Source organism: Poecilia reticulata, linkage group LG9 (genome assembly GCF_000633615.1).
Source record: "Poecilia reticulata strain Guanapo linkage group LG9, Guppy_female_1.0+MT, whole genome shotgun sequence".
Taxonomy (NCBI): Eukaryota; Metazoa; Chordata; class Actinopteri; order Cyprinodontiformes; family Poeciliidae; genus Poecilia; species Poecilia reticulata.
The window spans coordinates 7,522,386-7,545,037 of record NC_024339.1 but is presented as its reverse complement, the minus strand read 5'-3'; the positions used below and the strand labels follow the sequence as shown (position 1 = coordinate 7,545,037).

General features: G+C 42.3%; 2 protein-coding genes across 8 annotated transcripts in view; both read left to right on the top strand.

Moving 5' to 3' along the window:
- Positions 1–6,376, top strand: part of asphd2 (aspartate beta-hydroxylase domain containing 2) — an 8,332-nt gene extending 1,956 nt beyond the window's left edge. For all 4 annotated transcript variants that reach the window (XM_017306854.1, XM_017306855.1, XM_017306853.1 and 1 more), the window contains 3 exons: positions 1,604–2,806; positions 3,225–3,338; positions 3,452–6,376. In XM_017306854.1, the coding sequence (XP_017162343.1) occupies positions 1,942–2,806; positions 3,225–3,338; positions 3,452–3,582 (1,110 nt within the window). In that variant the 5' untranslated portion in view covers positions 1,604–1,941 and the 3' untranslated portion in view covers positions 3,583–6,376. The remainder of the gene's footprint in view (positions 1–1,603; positions 2,807–3,224; positions 3,339–3,451) is intronic.
- A 1,388-nt stretch (positions 6,377–7,764) lies between these two features.
- On the top strand, positions 7,765–21,514 carry cabp1a (calcium binding protein 1a). Of its 4 annotated transcripts, none has more exons than XM_008417548.2 (8): positions 7,768–9,213; positions 9,332–9,419; positions 16,858–16,888; positions 16,984–17,127; positions 18,108–18,217; positions 18,330–18,404; positions 18,504–18,576; positions 20,371–21,514. In XM_008417548.2, exons 1-8 carry the CDS (start codon positions 8,567–8,569, stop codon positions 20,394–20,396), a joined length of 1,194 nt encoding a protein of 397 aa, XP_008415770.1. In that variant the 5' UTR covers positions 7,768–8,566; the 3' UTR covers positions 20,397–21,514. The 4 variants fall into 4 exon arrangements, with proteins under 4 accessions (XP_008415772.1, XP_008415770.1, XP_008415773.1 ...); XM_008417551.2 differs by lacking the exons at positions 7,768–9,213; positions 9,332–9,419 and adding exons at positions 12,374–12,632; positions 14,721–14,897; XM_017306787.1 differs by lacking the exons at positions 7,768–9,213; positions 9,332–9,419 and adding exons at positions 12,375–12,632; positions 14,730–14,897.
- Positions 21,515–22,652: the final 1,138 nt, after the last annotated feature.

Sequence of the window (22,652 nt, the reverse complement as noted above, 5' to 3'; positions counted from 1 at the left end):
GTGCGTGCGTGCGTGCGTGCGTGTGTGTGTGCATTCATGTTGTGTGTGTGTGTGTGTGTGCGTGCGCAGTCATGTTCAAGTCCAGCAGGTGTTTATTACATGCAGTCAATCAAGATGGCAATTTGCTAGTATAAAGAGACATGTCTTACATATGGCGTACTTATGCCAAAACCATAGCAACGCATAATGGGTTTCTCCTGTTAGTCTCAGGAGAGATTAGCTGTGGGCCTGGGTCAGTGTAAGATGTTCATGATGTGATAACCTATAGGTTAAATGAATACCACATTTTCAGAGTATCTAGACAAAAAATAAAAAAAACAAACGTCAGTTAAGAGATGCAACTATCAGACATTTCTTGGCCGATATTGATTTCCTGTTATATTTGAGGCCTTGCCTGCTGATTGTGATTATTCAAAATTTTTCTCTAGGGACTGTAAAATCAAAAAATATATATGTTTTAGTCACTTTGACAGAGTTAGTAGTTTTGAATCAAACTAATAGTTAATAAATTCAAAGATTAAATCCACTTGTGCATCAGAGCACTTGACCCTAATCCGTATCGTTACTAAACTAAAACAAAAGTCATGCAAGATTGACTGAAAATGGAGGGCGATGCATGTAATGAAAAGGCAAAAAAAAATAAATAATAATTTTTTTGAGTATTTAATATGCCGATTACCAGTCAGAGCCAATCAAGTGTGGTCAGCAGATTCCAATCTCTTGAATCGTCCATCACCACCTGTGAAACAAATTAAGCTCCTCTATCTTCTCCCAGTGATAACTAGAAAAAAAACAATCAGAGCCCAGAGGCAGGTTTTACAGCTGYCAATCACAATCTTGTGTGGTGCTGCTCATCCCCTTTCACCTCCCCCCCTTGCACTCTGCTACCTCTACAGCTTTTCCCTGTCAGCAGATCCTGTTGTGAATGTTAAGGCTAGTTAGCATATCTGCCAATAACACTGGATGAAATGTTTTCCTGTTATGGTAAATGTTTTCTCTGTCATTAGCACATTTAGGAGCGAGTACATGAGTTGAGTGACAGCGCTAAGACCTTCCTCCTGACTCTGATTGGTTGTTTTTGGTCAGGAGGTGCATTCTTTCTGATGACAGCAGTAGCTGAGGAAGGAGATGGAGGAAACTGATCTTTTCACAGTTTATCTGTCTCCTAACATACCGTCAAGACATGGTGACAGTGAAAAACATATTTTTTTAATAAAAGTTTCATACTGCAGTTTTAACAAACATGCAGCTTGCAGCTTGTCAGCCGTTTCTCCACTGTGGTGTGTCTTGTTTTAAACACCAGGAAATACTTCTAATGCAGACGCCTTCTCAGATCATTTGCAGTGTGCAGCAGCAGGTGCGGGAGGGGCAGCGTTACTCTACTCTGTGTTTTGTACATCAAAAGAAAACTCTATCTTCTCTAACCTCTCATAAACTGTAGGATAGAATAAAACCTTCGGGTTTGAACCCCTAACTCAAACAAAATCCATATACCTTCACACCGACAACCAATCCCTGTCCGCTCAGCACACTCCAACGCTCTGAAATATTACATCCTGTTCTCTTTTGTCTCCCTTCCTTTCCTTCTGTCTTTGTCTTGCAGAGAAGAGACAATCCTAGGCAAGGTGTCTGTCTGCATTTGTCGGAGAGAGAGGCGCGAGGGAGCAGCGCAAACACTTCACGGCCCGACGCCATGCAAGCAGAAACCTACCCTCACCACAAAGCGCTGAAATGCTAGACCTGAAGAGCGAGAGTGTCACATCCAATCAGCAGACTGTTTACATCGGAGGCGGCCAGAAGAGCCGCTTGACACTAGACTCCATAACAGCAAGCGTGTGGTTTAAGGCCCCCTTCAGTCACAATCAAGAAAAGACGCATTAACTGGTCCTTCATCAGCACTTTGTACTTCTGTTGGGTTCAGCAGCCCAGAGGCGAGCTGAGATGGAGTGGTCGCTGGAGAGCGTGAGGGAGATGGTGGCCGGCGGGATGCAGTCTGTGAGGGAATGCGAGATCTGTGCGTTCGCCATAGCCATGTGTGTGCTGCTGCTGTTCATGTGGTACTGCTACAGAGTGGGCCGCGAGCACGGCACCAGCCCCTTGCGAGGGAGGTACCTGAGCGGGACCAGCCGGATCGGAGGGGTCGTCGGGGGTTTCATGAGCTCAGACTGTCGGGGCAGGGGCAAAGGGAAGCACGGGTCACTCCTGGAAGAGCAGAACGGCTTCGCCTTCTGCCAGTCGTCCGAGTGCTTCCGATGCACCAGCGCCGGCGAGAGCCTGAACCAGAGGCTCTACCACAGCCTTCAGGAATACGCCAAGCGCTACACCTGGTCCGGCATGGGCCGCGTGCACAAAGGAGTCCGCGACCAAGGCCGCTACCTCAACAGCCGGCCAACTATCCAGCGGCCGGAGGTCTTCTTCCTCCCCGACCTGCCCTCAGCGCCATTCTTCTCCAGAGAAGTGCAGAGACACGACGTGGAGCTGCTGGAGCAGAGCTTCCCCGCCCTTCTGGCCGAGTTTGAGAGCATCTACCACCAGCCCCCGGCCCGCAGCGGCTCTTCCCTCCCACCTGGCTGGAAGGCTAACAGCACCCCTCGCGGTCAGTGGTGGACTTACTACCTGGTGAACCAAGGCACCCCTTTGGTCCTTAACGTCAGGAGATGTCCACGCGCGTGGCGGGTGCTGGGCCAGCTGCGCACCTTCATCGCCAACAATGTCTTCGGAAATGCCTGCTTCTCCGTGCTGACGCCCGGAGCTCTCATTACGGAACATTACGGTCCAACAAATGTCAGGCTGCGCTGCCACCTGGGTAAGAGGGTTAAGTGAACTGAAACAGAAGAGCCTCGCTGTGTTAACCTCAGTGCGGCACTTATAAGCATATATGAAAAGAGAAAAGGGTCAGCATTGTAAATCTAACTTCAATCCTTAGCGTCTGTATCCTTAAAGTGTGCTTTACTTCTTTAGACTCTGTTCTCTTGAGTAATGGGGGTGGATGGGTGAAATGTGCCTAACGTCATTATTGTTCTCTCTCTGCAGCTGAGCTCTGGTTTTATTTTCATCTGTGCTCTCTGAAATGACTATAGGTGCACATGTTTATTCTCTTGAAGGAAACAGCACCCTGTAAGGATACAGACACAATGGATGGAAGTTGGATGGCAATGAAAAGCATTTTTCTAAATTTACACCCGACACATGGCTAAAGCTGTTATATTTTTCTTCTCTGCCAGGTCTCAGAGTGCCTCCGTCCTGTGAGCTGGTGGTTGGTGGAGAGCCACAGTGCTGGTCTGAGGGCAGCTGTCTACTTTTTGACGACTCTTTCCTCCACAGGGCTTTCCACGATGGTAAGAACTGACACAGTCCAACGTAAGAAACATAGAAAATCTTCCCCCAAAAAAGAAAGTCATTGATTTTTTTTTTTTTCTCTTTCTTTTTTGAAATGTTGTTGTTTGCGTAGGCAACCCAGAGGACGGCCCCAGGGTGGTGTTCATGGTGGACCTGTGGCATCCCAATGTGGCTGCTGCTGAGAGACAAGCTTTGGATTACATTTTCACCCCGGGCCGCTTAGAGGACAGGGAAGGGAAATAGTTGCGAGTGAGAATCCTTTATTTTTGAGCGAAAGACCGTTGGAGTTTAGCGTCTGTGTGATTGGAGAGCGGCTCTTTCTCTGCCTCCAGATCAGCTTTTCACGTTCACTGTGTACATATTCTACGGCTCTCACAGTATTACTCATAACTCTACTCTGCAGATAACCAGACATTGGGCCTCTCTTATCAACTGCCTTTTCACCTGTGGAGCCATAAAGCGTCATAGTCTTATTGTATTATCTATGTGTAGAGCACTTCACCCAAACCTTGTCAGTTTTAAACATTTTATAATTTAGGTAACGCACTGAAGAGGTTTTGTTGTACCTAAAGTTGTCCTATACGCCGATGAGTCATTGGTGTTTATTTCAAAGCTTCGTGTTTCCTTTAAGTTACGTGTTATCCTGTTTACACAGATTGGTCACTTTTCGATCTGTATGAACGGATTGAAAAGTGGATGTAATTGTAAATGAAATTTGAATTCAAGGGATATTTGTCTTTGAAATACTGAAGCACTTCCACAGAGGTGTCTGCAGAGTAAGCCCGATAACGAGAAGGTACACGTGTCTCAAAGGAAACATTTTGAAATGATAAAATTATGTCAAACAGCCCATTTTGACGGTAACTCCGAGACAGCTTATGGCATCTGAGATTTCTGTTTTTGTAAGGGTCAGCCAGTTTGGGTTTTTTTAGGCTTAACACAAAGTGAATAGGATATACCAAGACAGAGTAGATCACTGAAGTTCAGCCGGGGGTATTTTCTAAGCTTGAAAGGAGAACAAAAGAGGGAAACTTAAAACTGTTTTCATAAACGATGCTTAAGATGCACTTAGAGCACTCTAAAGGAACCACACACTGAAATTCCCACCATTATTCAACAATCATGAAATKATTAATATTTATTTATTTACAACATATTGTTTGGACTATAATTTAACTATATTTACTGTACATAAGCCTTCCTGGTTATGATGCCATTTTTCCTAAGTACCTAAACGTGTAGTCCTTACATCTGACGTAACCTGTTATTTATACACCATACCACAGGACCGTGCCGGACCTTTCTTACTGTTAGATGACAAATGATGAATGTTTATCTGCATATATTCTAGTGTTTTAACTAATCAATCCCTACATTGCATTTTTCTAACTTTGGGCTGATTTTACAGAAGGAAAAAAAGGCAGTTCTGTGTTTGGACATGGAGATTGTTTGTTTTGGTCACTAGCTAAAGGAGTTGAACAGTTTAGGTATAGATAAGGAGCGGAGCGCATACAAGGTTTTAAATTAACCAAATCCATTCATGCCATTTCTTAGAACATAATGGGTCCAACCAATTTGGTCAACTATTAATGAAGACTCTATTGACAACATGGAAATCCTGCCTACATTCCCACAAGGGCTAAAAAATATATCATTTGGTGTTTTTCTTTTATGTGTCTCTACAATTCCAGTTGGATCTGCATTCAGATTTTCCGGATTCGAGCACTTTAGAATGTTTACATTTCTCTGAATGACTGGATTTCTGACACATTGTCAGTGATTGTATTACCCGTCACAACTGGCAAAAAGTCACAATTACGCATTGTTTTTTATTAACCTATACTTAAAAAAAGAAAAAAGACCTGTCTAAAAAGCACATTGAGCCACATTTAAGCAGCACAGAACTGTTGCATAAGCAGGAAGGGATGACTTTAAATTTTTAATGAAGGGCCGGGTACATTAAAGCAGGGAATCTTTGGCTTTTTTTTTTCTTTCTTTTATACATGCATCCAGACAAAAGAGACACTACAATCTTTTTCCCCCCTCTTTTTACATCAGGAATAGGATTTGATAACTGAGGTCCAATGTCGGCGATGATTTGAATGTTTACAGTTGCGGATGCTGTCTCCGTCCCCCAGGCCCGCCGGTGTGGTGGGTAATTGTGCTCCCCTTTGAAAATCAGTCCCGTTTTCACTGGACACGGTTGCATAAGCACATTTTAAGTTGCAAATCGGCCTGCGCAGCGAAACCGGACAGATGAAGGATTTTATTTATTTGGTAATATTTACTAAGCTCCTCTTAATTTGGTCGTATTTGATATACCAGGTTTGTATTTCTGTAAATACGTTTGAAGTGGAAAGAAACCCAAAACCCGGAATGCCCCGACATGTGCTGAAATGACTTTCCCCCGATGCTTTAACTATTGTGTTGTCTTGATTTTATAGCTAAAGTGATTGCTAAAGTCATCCTCCGACTGAAAAAGCCTACCATGAAAAACAAAACAAAACAAAAAAAAAAAAAACGTTTTCGATAGATTTGATCGGTACGTTCTGTGAAATGTTTATGAAGTACTCTGTTGTTCTGTGATGTTTTCTTTAGATCACTGTAATTTTTGCAGCTCGGTATAAAAGAAGTCACCAAGCCGTACTCACTCGACAAGCCTCCATGAATAAATGTGCGCAGGTAGTGAAGATGAATCCCCTCGGCTTTACTCGTCCGCTGCAACTCAAGCGACCCGTGTTCAGTTCTGATGTTTACAAAGCCGCGGCCATTTACATGCCATCTAACGACACCAAACAACATTGACTACTACGTTGAGCTGTGCATAATTGGGTTTGAAAATCAACAGTGCTGCGAAAACTGGTGAAGGGGAGAGGAAAAAAAACCCTCCCCCAAAGCACTGGCTTTGTGCACACTGTCTGATGGGGCGCCCATTTTGTTTACATTTGGATTAAGGATTTTGTCCTTTAACACTTTCTTGTGTGGATTTTGAACAGTATTTCTGTACATTTAATAAATGGTGGAGTATCTTATTTAACCAGCTTGTGTCAGGGGGTCTTCACTTTCACACAAACGTCGCAGATCTGAATCTAATCTTTTTTTTAAGTTTACAGTTTCGGTTACGTCTTTCAGTTCACTGAATAGAGCTGTTTGGGGAATTGGGCCACCTGTACAATCCTAACAAAAGCGTCGTTGTAAATGTGTAATCAATACTTGAGAAGGTTTTCTGGGGAGGACTGGATCCCCCTGAAAAGCTCCCATCAACAGAGTACAAAGGGGAAAATGTATTTATAATGCCTGGCCTGGATGGATGGATGGATGGATGGATAGATAGATAGATAGATAGATAGATAGATAGATAGATAGATAGATAGATAGATAGATAGATTTCTGTTGAAATGACAGATTTTTATGTTAAAAAAAGAGACTGTGATTAATGTAAAAATGAAGATAGTAGTGAATTAATACTTTGTTGGAAAGTCCTTCAGTTATTTCATTGATACTCTCCTTTTATAGCACAGTCAAGAAATGATGTTACTTTCAGTTATTATAAAAAAGCTGCGTATCAAAGTCAAATTTCAAACTGACTTTTTGTAATTTAACACCTTGAAATTGGATCTCTATCTCTAAGAAAGTCCTGTTCTTTTCAACACTCTGCCTCCAGGAAGTCACCACATCACTCCTCTATTAACCCTTTGACAACATTTTTACCAGCGTTGCACTGAGACTAGCTCCTATGATGAGCTCAGCAGATGTGCAGTTCCACCAGGTGTTTGCTAATTGCTGCTAGCTAGTCTGAAGGGGCTGACAGAGGGAGGGATGCTCTGTGAGGTGGAAGCTCTGAAGATTAGAAGCTGGGCCAGGCGTTTTGCACAGCTGAATGGTTGCTATGCAGGATTTCTCAAACATGCATGAAAGAATCGGTATGTTCTTCATGAGGGAATAACATTATAACCTGATATTAAGCTAAAAAGTCATCAACAAATAAAAACAACTAATATGGCGTGCATTTTTGTATTTGCTCCATTTCTTATTCCTTCTAAAAGAAATTGCAGTGAAATAAATAACCTTCAGAAGTCGCTTAAGCAGTGAACAGTCCACATCTGTATGTTTTATTCTGCATAAATGCATCGGTTCTGTGAAGTTCTCTTTGGAAAGAAAGAAAAAAAGAAGGCATTTTGGTAAGATGAAACAAAAACTGAACATTTTATACAACATAATATGAAGGAAATATTTGCACACAACACACACACAATTCCACTAAACGAAATATTGCGGTGACTTGTAACTTTGACTAAAAATTATTTCAAAAAAACAAAACAAAAACAAATGTTTAATCAAGTTTTATTCCCGTTTTTTTTTCTTGTTGTATTTACATTGAATTTCTACCAAAAAAAATGACATTAAAAGTACCAGCAATGTGTTTTTAAATACGTTTGTTGGAAATTATATGGAATCTATGTCAGTCTTTTTTAAAACAGGATTTTCCATCCCACAGACAAAAAGATCATCTTCTCTTTTCTTTAACTGCACATTTCAAAAATATAGATGAAATGTTGCTTCTTAAAAATGAGAGTATGTTTACCTAAAATTATAAGCTGTCGCTCTTCTAGTCTTGCGACAATTGCGGCTCTAAACACGTTTTATTTGGCCTGAGTGAGTGAGTTGTGTACGGGGGGTGGGGGGCTTATAGTATCCATTTCATCACACTTCACAATTACACCCTCCTTTGTATTTGAATATTACACAAAATCCCGACAAAATATAACGCGTAGTGAAAATTCAGCACGAAACACTTTCTGAATACAATTATTACTTTTTATTTATTTATTTTTTATTTTTTGCTTCTTGTTCTGGCCTCCTTGTTCATTAAAAATCAGATCAATTCCATATAGATTTTTTTAACTTGAAACTTTTCAGATCGGCTGAGCGTCTACACCTCCGTCCTTCTCCACGTCAGAGCCACGGAGAACCTTAATGAACAGGTGACGCGTTCTGCAGCGACGCAGCCGCTGTTCCGCCTCTGTTCGCAGCCTGCGCGCGCTCCGGCTGGTCTACCGCACCGCGCGAGCAGGTGGGGAGATGTAGCCCAAGCTTAAAGCGGACAGCCTTCACTGACACACACTAAAAAAAAAAAAAAGGGAAAAAAAACATGATTATAGCACGGAGAGAAGACGATGAGGTGGATGGAAGACCCACGGAGGTGGAATAGATCGGATCCGCCGCGATGAGCGCCTCCTTCCCGAAATCTGATTCCACAACCTCGTTACTGAAATCATCGAGGAGATCGACACACCTCCCTGATCAGACATCAGAGATCCGGAGAGGTCAGCATCACCATCAGCATCAGCACCAGCACCGCCACCGTCCCGCCGCGCTCCAGGGCAGCAGCGGCAAAACTGACGAGTCCTTCTGGTCGGCCGAGGGCGACGTCAGCGCTCGGAGACCCCTGTGTCATCCCTCCCTCGTCGGCAGCCAGGACGGGGGTACCGCCGCGGCCACTCGGGGCAAGTGCAAGCCCCACGTCCCGCACAGCCAAGTTCCCGTTCAGCCGGGGCCAAACTGCGAGTCGGACCGCGGGTTGACCGAGCGGAGCCGGACTAACCCCAAACCCTCCCACCGCCACCATCACCACCACCACCACCACCGCAGGAAGCACCACCGGGAAGACCATCCAGATGACGCGGAGCATCCCCAGTCCTGTCACCCGCACGCCCACAGGGTGCCCTCGCTTTCGGACAGCACCGACGACAGGGCCCCGCTGTGTGAACCGAGGGACCGGAAGAGGGGCAGCTTGGCCAGCGGCGGCGGCGGCGGCGGTCAGGTCAGCAGTCCGTCCCCGTCTTCCTGCTCCCCTGTCCCGCCGTCCAGCAGGTCGTCCCGCCGCTCCCGGAGGTCCAGCACCGCTTCCTCTGCATCTGACATCAATTTAAGGAGCGTCCTCAATTCACTGTTCGGGCAGGTATGGTATTTATTATTATTATTATTATAGGTCGTCCCGCCGCTCCCGGAGGTCCAGCACCGCTTCCTCTGCATCTGACATCAATTTAAGGAGCGTCCTCAATTCACTGTTCGGGCAGGTATGGTATTTATTATTATTATTATTATTATTATTATTATTATTATTATTATTATTATTATTATTATTATTATTATTATTATTATTATTATTATTATTTGTTTGGTTTTGATCGTTTGGCTTTGATTCATTGGACATTCACGTTGTGTGTGAATCTGTGTGTTTTTGGAAAATTCCCTGACAAGTGACAGTGACGATGCCCCCAAAATCCACGTTTAGTTTCAGTGAAGGGACTGTTTGGGGTTTGCAGCATCTGACCGCATATCCTCTACAAACAAACACCCCCATTTTCTCTGAGACGATTCTGTTTGGGTTCATATTCTCTGGCCTCCTCCATCACCTCCTATGTGTTCTGTGTCATTACTGGGCAGACTGGAGAGAGAGAGAGAGAGACAGAGAGCGAGAGAGAGAGAGAGAGAGAGAGAGAGAGAGAGAGAGAGAGAGAGAGAGAGAGAGCTCCCTTTTTTGTAGCATTCATTTCTTATGTAATTTGGAAAATACAGTTCTACCTCCTACAGATTTCCTCAATCAAGCAGCTCTTTCTGATTGAAGTAGGACAAAAATACGTTCCAGGACCACAGAGGTGGAAAATCTCTGATGTGCTAATGTCTCTGGTGAAAATTGCTTGTGTGGACTTGTGTTCCTACACACCATTCAGTCAGGGACGCTGGCTGCGGTGATTGTTTTGTGTTTGAAGGTAATCACTGATGTTCCCGCTGGTGATGGAGCATCTATTTTCAGCTCTGAGATGTATTTATACAAAGAATAAGAAGGAGAAGTGCGGCTTCATATGCCCGCTCTCTTATCTATGCTGTCATTCTGCATAAATTGGGGCTGCTTTGAAAGCAACCATCTTTCCAGTTCCACCAAAAAAAAAAAAGAAAAAGAAAAAAAAAGCATCAGAGGGCTCCAGCTCAAGCTTTAAACCACTGATAATATGTTGTTTACTGGGCACACTCTGCAGATGTCAGGGTTCATTTGCCTCCATGTTTGGCAATTAGATGTTATCCAAAGGGATTTCTGTACAGTGCTTTGGAAAAGTTACACTTTTTCACATTTTTCTTTATGCTGCAACCACAAACCTCAATGTATTTTCTTGGTGTTTGATATCATAGGTCAACACCAAGCAGTGCACATTACTGAAATTCTAGAAAACAAAAATGAATCCTATAAATACAAAACTGAAAAAGTGTGGTACATTAATATTCAGCCCCCCTGAGTCAGCAGCTACGACTCATTTTTTAAAGGTATGTTTTCTACCAGTTTTGCACATTTAGAGGCTCCGATTGTTTCTTTGCAAAATAGATTCAGGATCATTCTCATTTGCATTTAGGTCCAGACTTTGATTCAGCCACATAACAGCTCCCAACAATTTCTGTTTTTCTGGTTCTCCAGTATCGCCCCGTACTCTCTCCATCTGTCTTTTGATCAGCTCTGACCAGCTTCCCTGTCCCTGTTAAAGATTCCCACAGCATGATGCAGCCACCACCAGTGGGAAGTTTTTGCTAGCTGCACAGCATCCTCCATGTTGGAGTAAAACATCATTTTTGACCAGGTCATATTTTGCCATGTTTGCTTACGAGGCTTGTGGCGCGGTTAACTTCTTACAGATTTGTGGAGCTCATGACTGAACTCTACAAAAAAAACGGAACTGTCTTTTCAAAAGATGTGGATCTCTGCAAATTGTGTTTTTGTTTGTTTGTTTGTTTGTTTATTTGTTTTCTCGACGTTTGAGAAATTTGTTTTCCGGGTTTTTTGATAGGCTAACTACTGAAAGTAGCACTAGATTTTACTTGGGCTACCAGAGTAAAAGGGGGCTGAATGCAGACAGATGCCACACTTTTAAGGTGTTTTTACAAAGATTTTGAAAATCTTCTTGCATCATTTCCTTTCAACTTCACAATTAAAAACTACTTAGAGCCGCATTATATCCCAATAACCCGAGGCCCTGTACATTTGGCGAAATGAAAAGCTCTCAGTCATAAAGACAAACTTGTTGCTCATCCCTCCAGGGAAGCCATCCGATGCTCATAGTATGAAAATCCATTTGCGCAGCTTCCCCCATGAGTCAGCCTGAGAGCATTCTGTGGAAAACACTGGCATGACCCCGACGGCGGTCTTAGCTGAGGAACCTACAGTTGGTCGGTGAGGAGTCTGCAGCGACGCACGGCTTCACACGCCGCAGTTCGAGCAAGACGAGTCTGTTTGACAGCGTAACAGATGCTCGTCATTGTTTGCAGCACGCGTTAAAAAAAAAAAAAAAAAAAGAAGAACGTCACGCCGTAAGTACACACAGGATTTGGGGGGCCGGTTTAGACACAAATGCCACGCCGATAAACAACGGCAGCCGTATTTCTCCCACTTTGTTTGTTTGTCCTGCTACGCGTGCCGTCTGGACTGGAGGTCAGCGTGACCTTGTCACCTGCAGAGGGCAGAGGATGGCGTGCATCAAAGCAGCTGTGGTGGAGGGGACGGTGGAGGCAGGAAAAACAAAAAGGCGTGTGCAGAAATTCTAAACACGGTTTACCTTTGTGTGTAATTTAGAGGTTGGAAGTGATTAATTGTGTCCCCCACCCTGAGTGCAGGTGAGGAGGAACGACAGGAAGCTGGAAATAGGTCGCAACAGAATGTTCTCTTGAACTTGCCTTGTCTGGATTTTCACAGTTAAACTGTAAACACTTTGCACTTTGCAGCGATCATCAGGCGTCAGGTGCACATCTGTTAATCTTATGCAGCAATTTTCTCCTTCTTCCTCTTGTTTATTCTCGTGCTTTCAGAGCCCATAAGCCTGCGCCGAGGTGCCAGCACTGTTTACAGAATAATCAACAGTTTGGATGTTGTGACAGCTGAATGAAATGTCTTTCTGAGGTCCCTTTTCCTTTAATAGGCATTATTATCTTTCCTTCCACAGCCCTCCCTCGTACTATCCCCCCCGCCCACCCCTCCTCCGCTTCACCTTCCCTCTCCCCCTGATGCTGTCGCTGTCACTGCTCCGGACGGTAAAGTACAGCGTAGTTTGGTGTTTATTGTCTCTCGCGCTGCATAGGGACAGGCTAGCACCCCTCCGATCTTCATGGGTCTTGCTGAAAGCAGAGTTTGCATTCCTCCCAAAATCCGTCCTGCAAACCTGAAGCAGAGAAAGTCCTCATGGTCGTACTTAATGCCTCTTTTCTCGGTTGGAATGGGAAACTGCTTAGTGTGGCCTCTCAGAGCGGTAAGGCTTGTGGTTGTCCTCGCTGTCATCCGTGTTTCTTGGACTGTTTGATGGGTTTTGTGGCACATTTAGAAACAGGCAGCAAGTAAACTGCTCAGATTACTATAATTTAGCATCTGTTGAATAATTTGATTAAGGTTTGGATTCAGTATTTCCTAATGAAGCTCTAATGATGCCCTATAGCTGCATAGGGTCCTTATGCAATATATTTTGTGACGCTGTTTGGTTCGCCTTTTCTCTCCCTCTGAGTATGTTTACTGTTCCTGCGACAGTGTATAGGTGTAAGGTGCCAGTCTGTATAAGTGTCAAGTAAACCGTTATGAATAATGAGTGGAAAGTTGGCAACATGTTTGTTTTATGGATGTGTTTAGGTTAGCTTTCTGCTATGTCTTCATATATTTGACAGTGTTTCACTTGTATTGACACACAGTAAAGCTCAGCCTTTACTCTAATGTCTGAAACACAAGCAAATAGGCTGCACTCCATATTCATATGGCAGAGTAACAACAGCCCAGAGTTACTTCCTTACAGCGCCTTTACGAAAGGAAATCTGTAAAGTGTGGCATGCATTTCTCTTCAGCAGCATAATCAAACAAAAAGTCCCATTGCCAGGTTCTAATATTCCGTCATACAACTCACTGGAGGGATGATTAAAATAAAAGCCACAGAAAAAGAAGAAAGAAATCATTTAAAATTAAACATTTAATCAGGTATGAAAAGATTGGAGAGACGCTTAAAATGTTGCTAAATCTTCCTTGGAAAATATCTCTTGAGCTGTGGATCTCTACAGCTCTCCGGCGTTACCACTGACTGTTTTTCTTACTAATCCCATCCTCGTCTGGCCTGTCAGCTAAGACAGACAGCCATGCTCTGGTACACAGTCATGCCATCCGACCGTTTCCAGGTGTCGTATGGAAGGGCTCTGTGAGATCTCCAAAGCTTGAGATATTGTTTTATACTCTTACTCTGCTGTAGAATTTTCCACAACTTCATTTCTGTTCCGTCTGCTGTCTTCCTTGGTCTTCCTGATGCCGTTTGTTCCCTAATGTTCACTGACACTCCTGATGCCTTCTCAAAGCAGCTGGGGTTTTACTCAGATTAAGTTTATTTGCTATGTAGGCGACCTCTTAAAAAATGTTGATGGAACTTGATTTTCTTAGGGGCATCAAAGTAAAGAGGGCTTTATTGCAAATGCATGCCACGCTTTCTGAACTTATATATGAATACAGCCACAAACTGAAAATGGAGTCATCTTGATATTTATAGAATGCCCAAGTCAAAATGCATCACATACTGTTTTACGTTTTTTTTAATTACTATTATTGTTTAAAATCAGTTCTTTGTTGTTCTAACATAAAATGTTAAAGTAAAATGTTATGTTAAATTGACTTTTTTGAGCTCTACATCATGTAAGGTCATTTTCTCATCAAAAACACACCTGGAGTGTTGCCTTGATTTTCTTATGCATGTTTGAGAAATCCTGTAGTCTCCCGTGGCAACCATTCAGCTGTGCAAAACGCCTGTTTGGATCTAGCTCCGCCTTTCAGGCACAGCTCCTCCTCGGAGCTGCAGTTTCTGATATTCCTAGCTTCCCCCTCTCAAAGCACTCCTCTTCTTACGTTCCCCCACTCAGCTCCTTCAGACTAGCCAGGATCAATTAGCAAACACCCGGTGAAACTACGCATCAGCTGAGCTCATTATAGGAGCTAATTCTCAGTGCAACGTTGGTAAAAGCATTGTTAAAAGGTTAATCGATGATGATGTGATGACTTCCTGAAGACAGAGTTTCAGAAAGGTTGGGCGTTTTTAAAGAGACAGAGGCCCAATTTCAAGGTGCTAAATCAGAAAGTAAAATTTTTTTAAAGTCATATTTAATATATGCAGCATTTTTAAAACAACTGAAGGTAACATGGTTTCTTGACTATGCTATAAAATGACACTATATGCCTGAGTACCACATAATACTGCCTCTTTAATAAAATGCATTGTGAAAAATGCTCAAGGGATGTGAACCGTAGACATCTTTACAGCTCTTCCCGACTCCTCGCTTAATTCTACTCTCCTTTGTCTCTGCACACTTGTGGAAAGATGCTCCAGGACGCTGAGAGGAGGCTCAGGCTTGTGCTGTCTTGTGAAGAATCAGGGTATCTCGGGCCGTATCAGGACTCCATTGTTTCCGTGACACAAAACTGCGTTCTCGTGAGCAACATACTGGGACAAACCTCTGTCTTCCTGGGTAAAGGCATGGCAAAGTGCAGGCAGGCTGTACGTAAGTCTCTCAAAACACGCTTGCATCTGCTGTCGTCACATTGGTGAAACTTGCATTTCTCTAAAAAGAAAGGAGTTACAGTAGCACACAAGTATTATTGTGAGCGATATCGTAGAGTTATGGATGAAAAAGTTAATTCAGCTTTTCCCCAACAAGATTTGTTGCTTTTACTAGACGCAGCTTTGGCCAAAGTAGCTGCTGACTTGACTGCTGGCCTTAAACACAAGAATCTCTTACAAGATAGACTTTCTGTCTGAAAGGAGCTCTGGTTCTGCAAGCAAGCAAGCTCACAGCATCACCCCTCCAACACCATGCTTTACTTTGTCACCTCCTGCAGGCGCAAAGTTTGCTCACTCCCCGATGATTTTTCTGTTGTCTTTAATGAATTTGTTTGCACCCCTGATGATGTACAAAAACCCTTACATAAATAAATGTGTCTTTAGCATGAAGACACACTGTGATAAGTAAAAAAAAATGAGTGGGAAAAATAATCTTAGCTTAAATATTATCTTTCTCCACCATTGAGCATCGTAGTTGAGAATTTGTGATGCAGTCTGGCTGCTTCTCCTCCAAACGTCTTCTGCCATAGATAACAGTGGGAATGAGGTGCTTTTCTACGCATCCATTTCTATGCCAAACCAGGGTTTCTGCAGGTTTCATCAACACAAATGTAAGACGTTTAAAGAACCATTATGAATGGAATTTCACAAATAAATCAATTGTATGAGTTGGCAACCAGAAATGAGTCAATGGCTAAGATCAACATCGAACAGCCAGCTAGTAATAAATTTGTACTTACCCACAATGGATTGAAAAAAATTAGTCTATCTAGCTTTATTTTCTGACCTCACTTCCAAACCATTGGTTATGCCTATGAAGATCTGGTGACCCCAAAATATCACTCTTTGCTTCAGAAGTGAGATTTTGAGATTATTTCAACAGGCAGAGAAAGAAGAGGAAAGGAAATGATTGCGGTCAGCACAATTCTCCTTATGTGGGGGACTCCATGCAATGCCACGAAAATTTCTTAAAAACTTATGACACATCTATAGCAGGGTTGCTGTTAAATTTAGCCCATTTGAGGCAAATCTTATCAAATTTACGTTAGCTATTCACTTTAACACCAAATTTATGGTAATGACCAGCTCATTTGTCCAGTTCTGTTGTCGAAGGGGTTGCTGGTTATGATACCTAAGCAGTTTTAAGTTTCTGTATCGTAATGGAGGTTTGCAGACAGAAAAAAAATATATTTATGTATCTGTCAGCTGAGCTAGTAAAAATACTTTGTAGATGTGAAAGTCTCTTTTAGCTGAGCCTGTAGGACATGTCGCCCTGACCTGTGAAGGCTGATGAGGTGGTATTGATGGGTTGACACAGAAAGTACTGATGGTGTGGGGTTGCCACGTTGTTTTCGGGTCCATGTGCCTGTGTTTTCTGTGTCAGAGTTTCTGGTCAGTATGTACTTGGGGCCTGACATCAGCACTTTGTGTTGTGTTTAGACGTCTCTCCTCTCCCGCTGTTAACCCCTCAGCGCTCTGGGAAATGTCTGCTGCGCTCTCTTGCCCTTTAAAGGTTGCTTTTATTGTATACAGACACACAAAAAAAAAACCTCACTGAAATAGTTGGATTCTTCTTTGAACTGCAGCGTTGAGGTTCCTGGTCCAGCACTCTCTCCTCTAAAGTTTTATTTTTCCCGTGAGACTCAGTTCCACTCAGCTGTTAATATTTTCTTACCATTTAAGCTGGAGCGTCTGCAGGGACACTGGGGAATGTTGTGGAAGATTCGGAAATCAGATTTTGGCATCACTTCCGTCACATTATTGTCAGATGCATGCTTGCATGGAGTGTGTTGACAAAGGAAATTTATCTTACTGCTAAAATTATGTGTGTTGTTTTTCATTTATGTGTGACCATTTGATTTTTACCATCCAATAATAAGATGTCTCGTCTCAACAGGACAGAGAGCTGCGGCCAGAAGAAATGGATGGTAAGATTATGTTTCTCCAAAGGACAGCTATTCATTCATGTTTGAGACACGCTGTTAGCATATTACTATGCCGTATGCTGTTTTCTTCACAACAGAGCTGCGAGACGCTTTCAAGGAGTTTGACAAAGACAAAGACGGCTTCATTAGCTGCAAAGACCTGGGGAACTGCATGAGGACCATGGGATACATGCCGACAGAAATGGAGCTGATAGAACTGAGTCAACAGATAAACATGAACCGTAAGCCCATAACCGTCTCACTCGTGTATGTAATGTATGTACAACAGATTCCATCAGAGGTTAATGTGCAGTCATCATAAGCATAAACACCCCCGTAACTTCAACAACGTCTGGAACTGGATGCATAACGTTGAACTGATTGTAAACTTTCCTCTACAAGCAAACCTATGGGGGCAATTATCAAAAAAAATCTGAGCCAATGTCCCGTGGAAAGTTTCGCTTTGATCACATAATTTTTACAGCCACTAGCCTATTGGACCAGCTCTATTAGCAAAATGTCTAAAATGAATTGAGATTGGCTGTTTAAATGTCACAAATCCAGCTTTTATTATGGTCATTGCGTTCCCAGTACGGATGAGGTCCGAACCATTAACAAGGCTAAAAGTTATAGCCTGCTTTTTCACTCCAAAACTATTTCTGTGTAAACAATGTCCTGTTGGAACACCTAGATGTGTCCAACAATAAATCATCTGACCCAGATTGTTAAGAAAATGGGTTAGGATGGATGTTCGATAACAACTCATTGTACCAAAGCCCAATCCTATTAGTATGACCGTCCATGAAGAAAGATTTTTTTATCTGAAGACTTACGACCTCAAACTCAAGAGAAATATGTTGCTCCCCACGTTGAACGTGTAAATAACCTTCCAGAAGGAAAGTTTTACGGTCAGAGTAGGTAAACATTGAGCCACTTGGCCACAATGACAAGAAATATGTTTAGCAGAGTCAAAGTGAGACTTTCAAACCAACAACTGAGGGTAACGATCAAAAGGCCCCCCAGCAAGTCCACCTCTAAATGACTGAAAAAACAAAACAAAATTAAGGTTTTTAGAATGGCCTAGTCAAAGTAATAGAAAAAAAAGTTGAAATGCATCAACAAAAGCTCAAAATGAACTCAGCATTCATATTTATGTCTCTAAATTTGTGCCCTGAACTGTGTGTAATTGTATCTGGGGATGTTTTTATCCGTCTTACACCAGTGGGAGGTCATGTGGACTTTGACGATTTTGTGGAACTAATGGGCCCAAAACTCCTCGCCGAAACGGCAGACATGATTGGGATAAAGGAGTTAAAAGACGCATTCAGAGAGGTAAGGTGGTCTGACATTTTACTAGTTAATGCTCTTTCATAGCTTTTAACATTCATTTAAGTCGTGTCGTTTTGATTGTTATTAATGTTACTTCTCTGCTTGTTATTCTCAGTTTGACACGAATGGGGACGGTGCCATAAGCACCACTGAGCTAAGAGATGCAATGAGGAAGTTATTGGGCCAACAAGTAAGTGATCACAAAGAAAGCCGAGCTGGTGAACTGATTTTTTAGCCCCTGTGTGTGGGGCTCTAGTTGTTCTTCCTGACCTATTTTCCTCTTTTTCAGGTAGGCCTTAAAGAGGTAGAAGATATCCTAAGGGATGTGGACTTAAACGGTGACGGACTTGTTGACTTTGAAGGTAAAATGAGTTTCTTCTCTACTTTCCACTGCCTTCAAAAGTATTCATGCAGCTGGAACTTTTTCACATTTCATCACGGCACAAGTCTAAACTTCCAAACTTGTACTGGGATTTTGTAACTGCAGGTGCAAGGCTTTTGGGGTTTGTTTGTCTCAGCTTTGGACATCTACTGAAGCAGATTGTTCTGTGCAAAGCAGCTAAGCTCAGTAAGATTGGAGTTAAAACACTTGGGAGCATCAATTTCCAATTCTTGCTGTAGATTTATAGTTGGGTTGAGTTCTGGGCAGCTAGAGTCTCAAGTCATTTGCGGCCTCAAGTGGCCCTTTTTCTCTAGCACCTTCTTAGTGCGGCTTGACTTGGTTCTACGCCGTTGTAAGAGTTTTCCACTAGTTACGGTTAAGTGGTACCAGCCCAATATTTTACTACTTACTTCACTGGGGTTCCAAGTATGAAGACTTGCACTGAAAACGTGACACCAGAAGACTGTTGGCCACTGATTGGCCAGGGAGTGGAGTCAGTTTTTCCATCATAATAGTGACTCCCTTGCAGTAATCTGACTTGACATTTGTACAAAGTCACAGCAGTGACTGAATCTGACAGAAAGCTACAGACTGAGCGGAATCTTCAACATTGCTTCCCTCCATTGTTGCGACTTTGGCTTGGGAGTAGACCTGGGGAGGCAGCTCAGACTCCCCAGGGAGATTGTTCTGCTCTGGCCAGACCTAACCACAGTCTGTGACTTCTGTCAGAGCCACAGAGGACCGTCTTGTTGGTGGAGCTCACCGTCCTGTAGGAGGAAAGCATGGTGGCTGTCAATGAACGGAAGCATCCTAAGTATGGGGACCTGTGAGAAGATTGCAGGAAGGATAGAAAGTCACCATGTACTCCTCCAAAGTGGGAGGTAAGGGCTTTGTTGGGTCTTCATCTGCTCCATTACTTGGAATGGTCAGGAACAGAGCGTCCGGAAGCCATTAAAGATCTGGCAGAAGAGGCAGAGAAGGGTAGTGGCTGAGGAGGAAGGATAGGAGTTTGGGGGGAAGTAACACTTAGGTTACCAACAAGGGGTGTCAGGGAAAGATCTGTGTCATCGCCTTGCCCCCAGGAGATGTACTGGAGTTAAAGGAGCAGAACATTAGCAGCTAGTGGTCTCTAGCTGATGACCCATTTATGCCCATAGGGGTATTCAGGAGAGCACATTTCCACAAAGGCACTGGTGAAGGTGCGTCAGGCAGCAATGCCTAGCAGGTAAATCACTCCCCTGTATTGTATACGTTGTGTTTGTGTCACGTCCAGATCACATTACGGTACTTTTCAGACTGTGGGACAACCCAACCTCTCTGACTAAAGTTGTTTATTGTAATGGAAAACCAGTCGAACTCCGTAGAGTTGAGCCAAGTCGACATGCACTTCTAGGTGCTAATGGAAAATGCCCATAACAGGCTTTCTTCCAGGAATTTAGCTCCATACATCTTTCCATTAACTCTTTGTGGCTTTCCTGTTATGGCCGAAGAAAATCATCCTTACTGCATGATGTTATCACCCCCCAGGTTTCACATTGCAAATGGTGTGTTCAGGGTGTTAGCATTATGCGTTTTATGTGTGCAGGCCAAAAAGTTGTAGTTTGGTGTCATCTGACCAGGGCACAACATCTCTGTTCTGTTTGTTAAACTTTAAATTAGACGTTCTTTAAAGTATGCAAACTTTTGCAAGGACTTGTATTAAAGCTATATAACAGGGCATGGCTTAATTGTTGCATTTTGTCATTATTTCCTCTCTCGTTCTTTTCTCTTTCAGAGTTTGTACGAATGATGTCTCGCTAAGTTCGGACATCGGTCCTGAATGTGAAGCTTCTTCACACTAAAACCACGTCCAACTAAAGGACACGCCAAGATCTACTGAGCCATCGAAATCTAAATGACACTGGAATTCAAACTCTTCGAATGTTACAGAGCGAGGGTTCCCCTCCCACTTTCAATCAATAAGTGTTCTTCCTGAAAAACTTTTAAAGTTTAACCGAGGCAGAGTTTGCTGTAGCATAGCTAAAGATTGTCTAATTTATGTTTTTGCACTTTAATTGTCACTTAACAACAACTTCCTGTGTGGATAGATTGTCGGTGTCCTGTCTCAGATTCTACATGGTGTAATTAAGTGTCTTGCAAAATGTCACCTTCGATGTTTTCAGCAGCATCAGAATGAGGGACTGAATGTAGGAAAGACAGAACATTAGCACTGTTGAATGTTTATATATTCGCACATCGTCTGTTGTATTAGAAATGTACTTGAAGGTACCTTTGTGCAGCAATGGTGCTTCACCAAGAAATCAAAGTGGCAATACCCACACCTGTAATGTAACTTTGTGACCATGTGTAATTTTTCACTGTGCCAGACCTGTTCCAATGAAAAAGCATCACTGTCTGACATGCAGCAAAGAAAGAAATCTGATCTTCATGAGACTCAACTCTCTGAAATGCCTCCATATTTGTTATCCACTGAGATCAGCAGAAGAACAAAGGAAAAAGACAGCAAAAGATGGACGGCTTTTCTCAAAAGCTTAAAAAGTGCTCACCGACACTGACCAGCGTTGATCTGCAGCAATACAGCACATGTTAAGACTGTGTCTTTTTGTGTTCGTGTCTGAATTCACAAAAGCCTGTGAAGTAGAAATGGCTGTTTTGGAAAGTCTGTTTAGGTCAGCATGAGGTCACACAAATGTGAACTGTATGTACAGTGGATCCAATCACGTTGTATCTGTCACTGTCGTCATGACTCGATATGTGGTAACGTTCCAAACATCTGTGCTGTCAAACAATTTTTTATGCATGCCAAAGAGAAACATTTACTACATTTAGTATGCACAATTTTGTTTATAAAAAGAGGAAACATGATATTTGGACAAGTTAAACGTAGAAAAATAAAAGGTGTTTACATTTGATCCCTTTTTACTACTGGTATGTGTGTTTTATTATGTGGACTATGTCAAAATATTACAATGCTGGTGAGTGATGTCACTGCAGTTAGTGAGGACAAAGCTAAACTTAGCATCTATTATTCATGTGTGTCACTGATGAAGCTAGGAACCATCCATGTGCGTATTACTTGCAGCAGCGCTGCAGTTATATCATTCCATAGGCCTCCAGATGAAACGTTTTGGTTTTATAACTCCGCTGTGTTCAAGGGAGAGTTCTCATTCATTCTGAGTGAGAATAATTTATAGATGCATGAGAAAAAAAAAAGATTTCCGGTATCTCATGAAGAGCTATAGAAGGACAGACTCCAAATTTTTACGCATGACGTTTTTAAGGACTATAAAAGTTTGACTCAAAACCATTTAGGCTGGCTTTCAGTCAAGTTTTCCTTAATATTCAGTCGTTGTTTACTTAGATTTTATTTCTATTTAATTATCTTTTACATCATTTGATTGTATTCTTCTTGGTTATTTTAGATTCCACTACTACTGTTGTGATTTTAAATCTCAATCTGCTTCCACTTTTTATGACATAAGTTTAATAATTTTTGTGTGTACATGTCTTCCTCTGTTTCCTCAAAACAGCTGAAAGTTTCTGGGACATTTTTTTTTTTTTTTGTTCTTCATTTTACCCACTTTGTCGTGTGTTTCTAACCTGTTCAAAACACAGAGTTACACCCATTTGTGTTAAATGTATAATAATAATTAATAATAATAATAAATCAAGGACTCGTTTCTGGTTTAAAAATATTTGCTGTTGCCACAGTAACTACTCTCATTCATGTCTTTCTGATTAAATCTCATAAGTACAAGAAGCACGTTGCGTTGGACTCTCCTGATTGGACAACGCTTGGACCATACCATATTGGAAAACAAAGGAGGGGGGCGTGACATTTGGAGCATCACTTGTGTTATTTACCTTCAGATTTATTTTTATTTTTGCAGAATATAAAAAGTGATATTTACAACTTGAATTGACAGAGAATAGTAATTAATTCAAATATAAATTTTAAGTAGAAAGTGATGGCAGCACATGGACACTGTAGATGTTCATCTTTAGAGAGGTTTCAGATGAGTGTAACACTGATTTCGTTATTATTTTATTTATCTA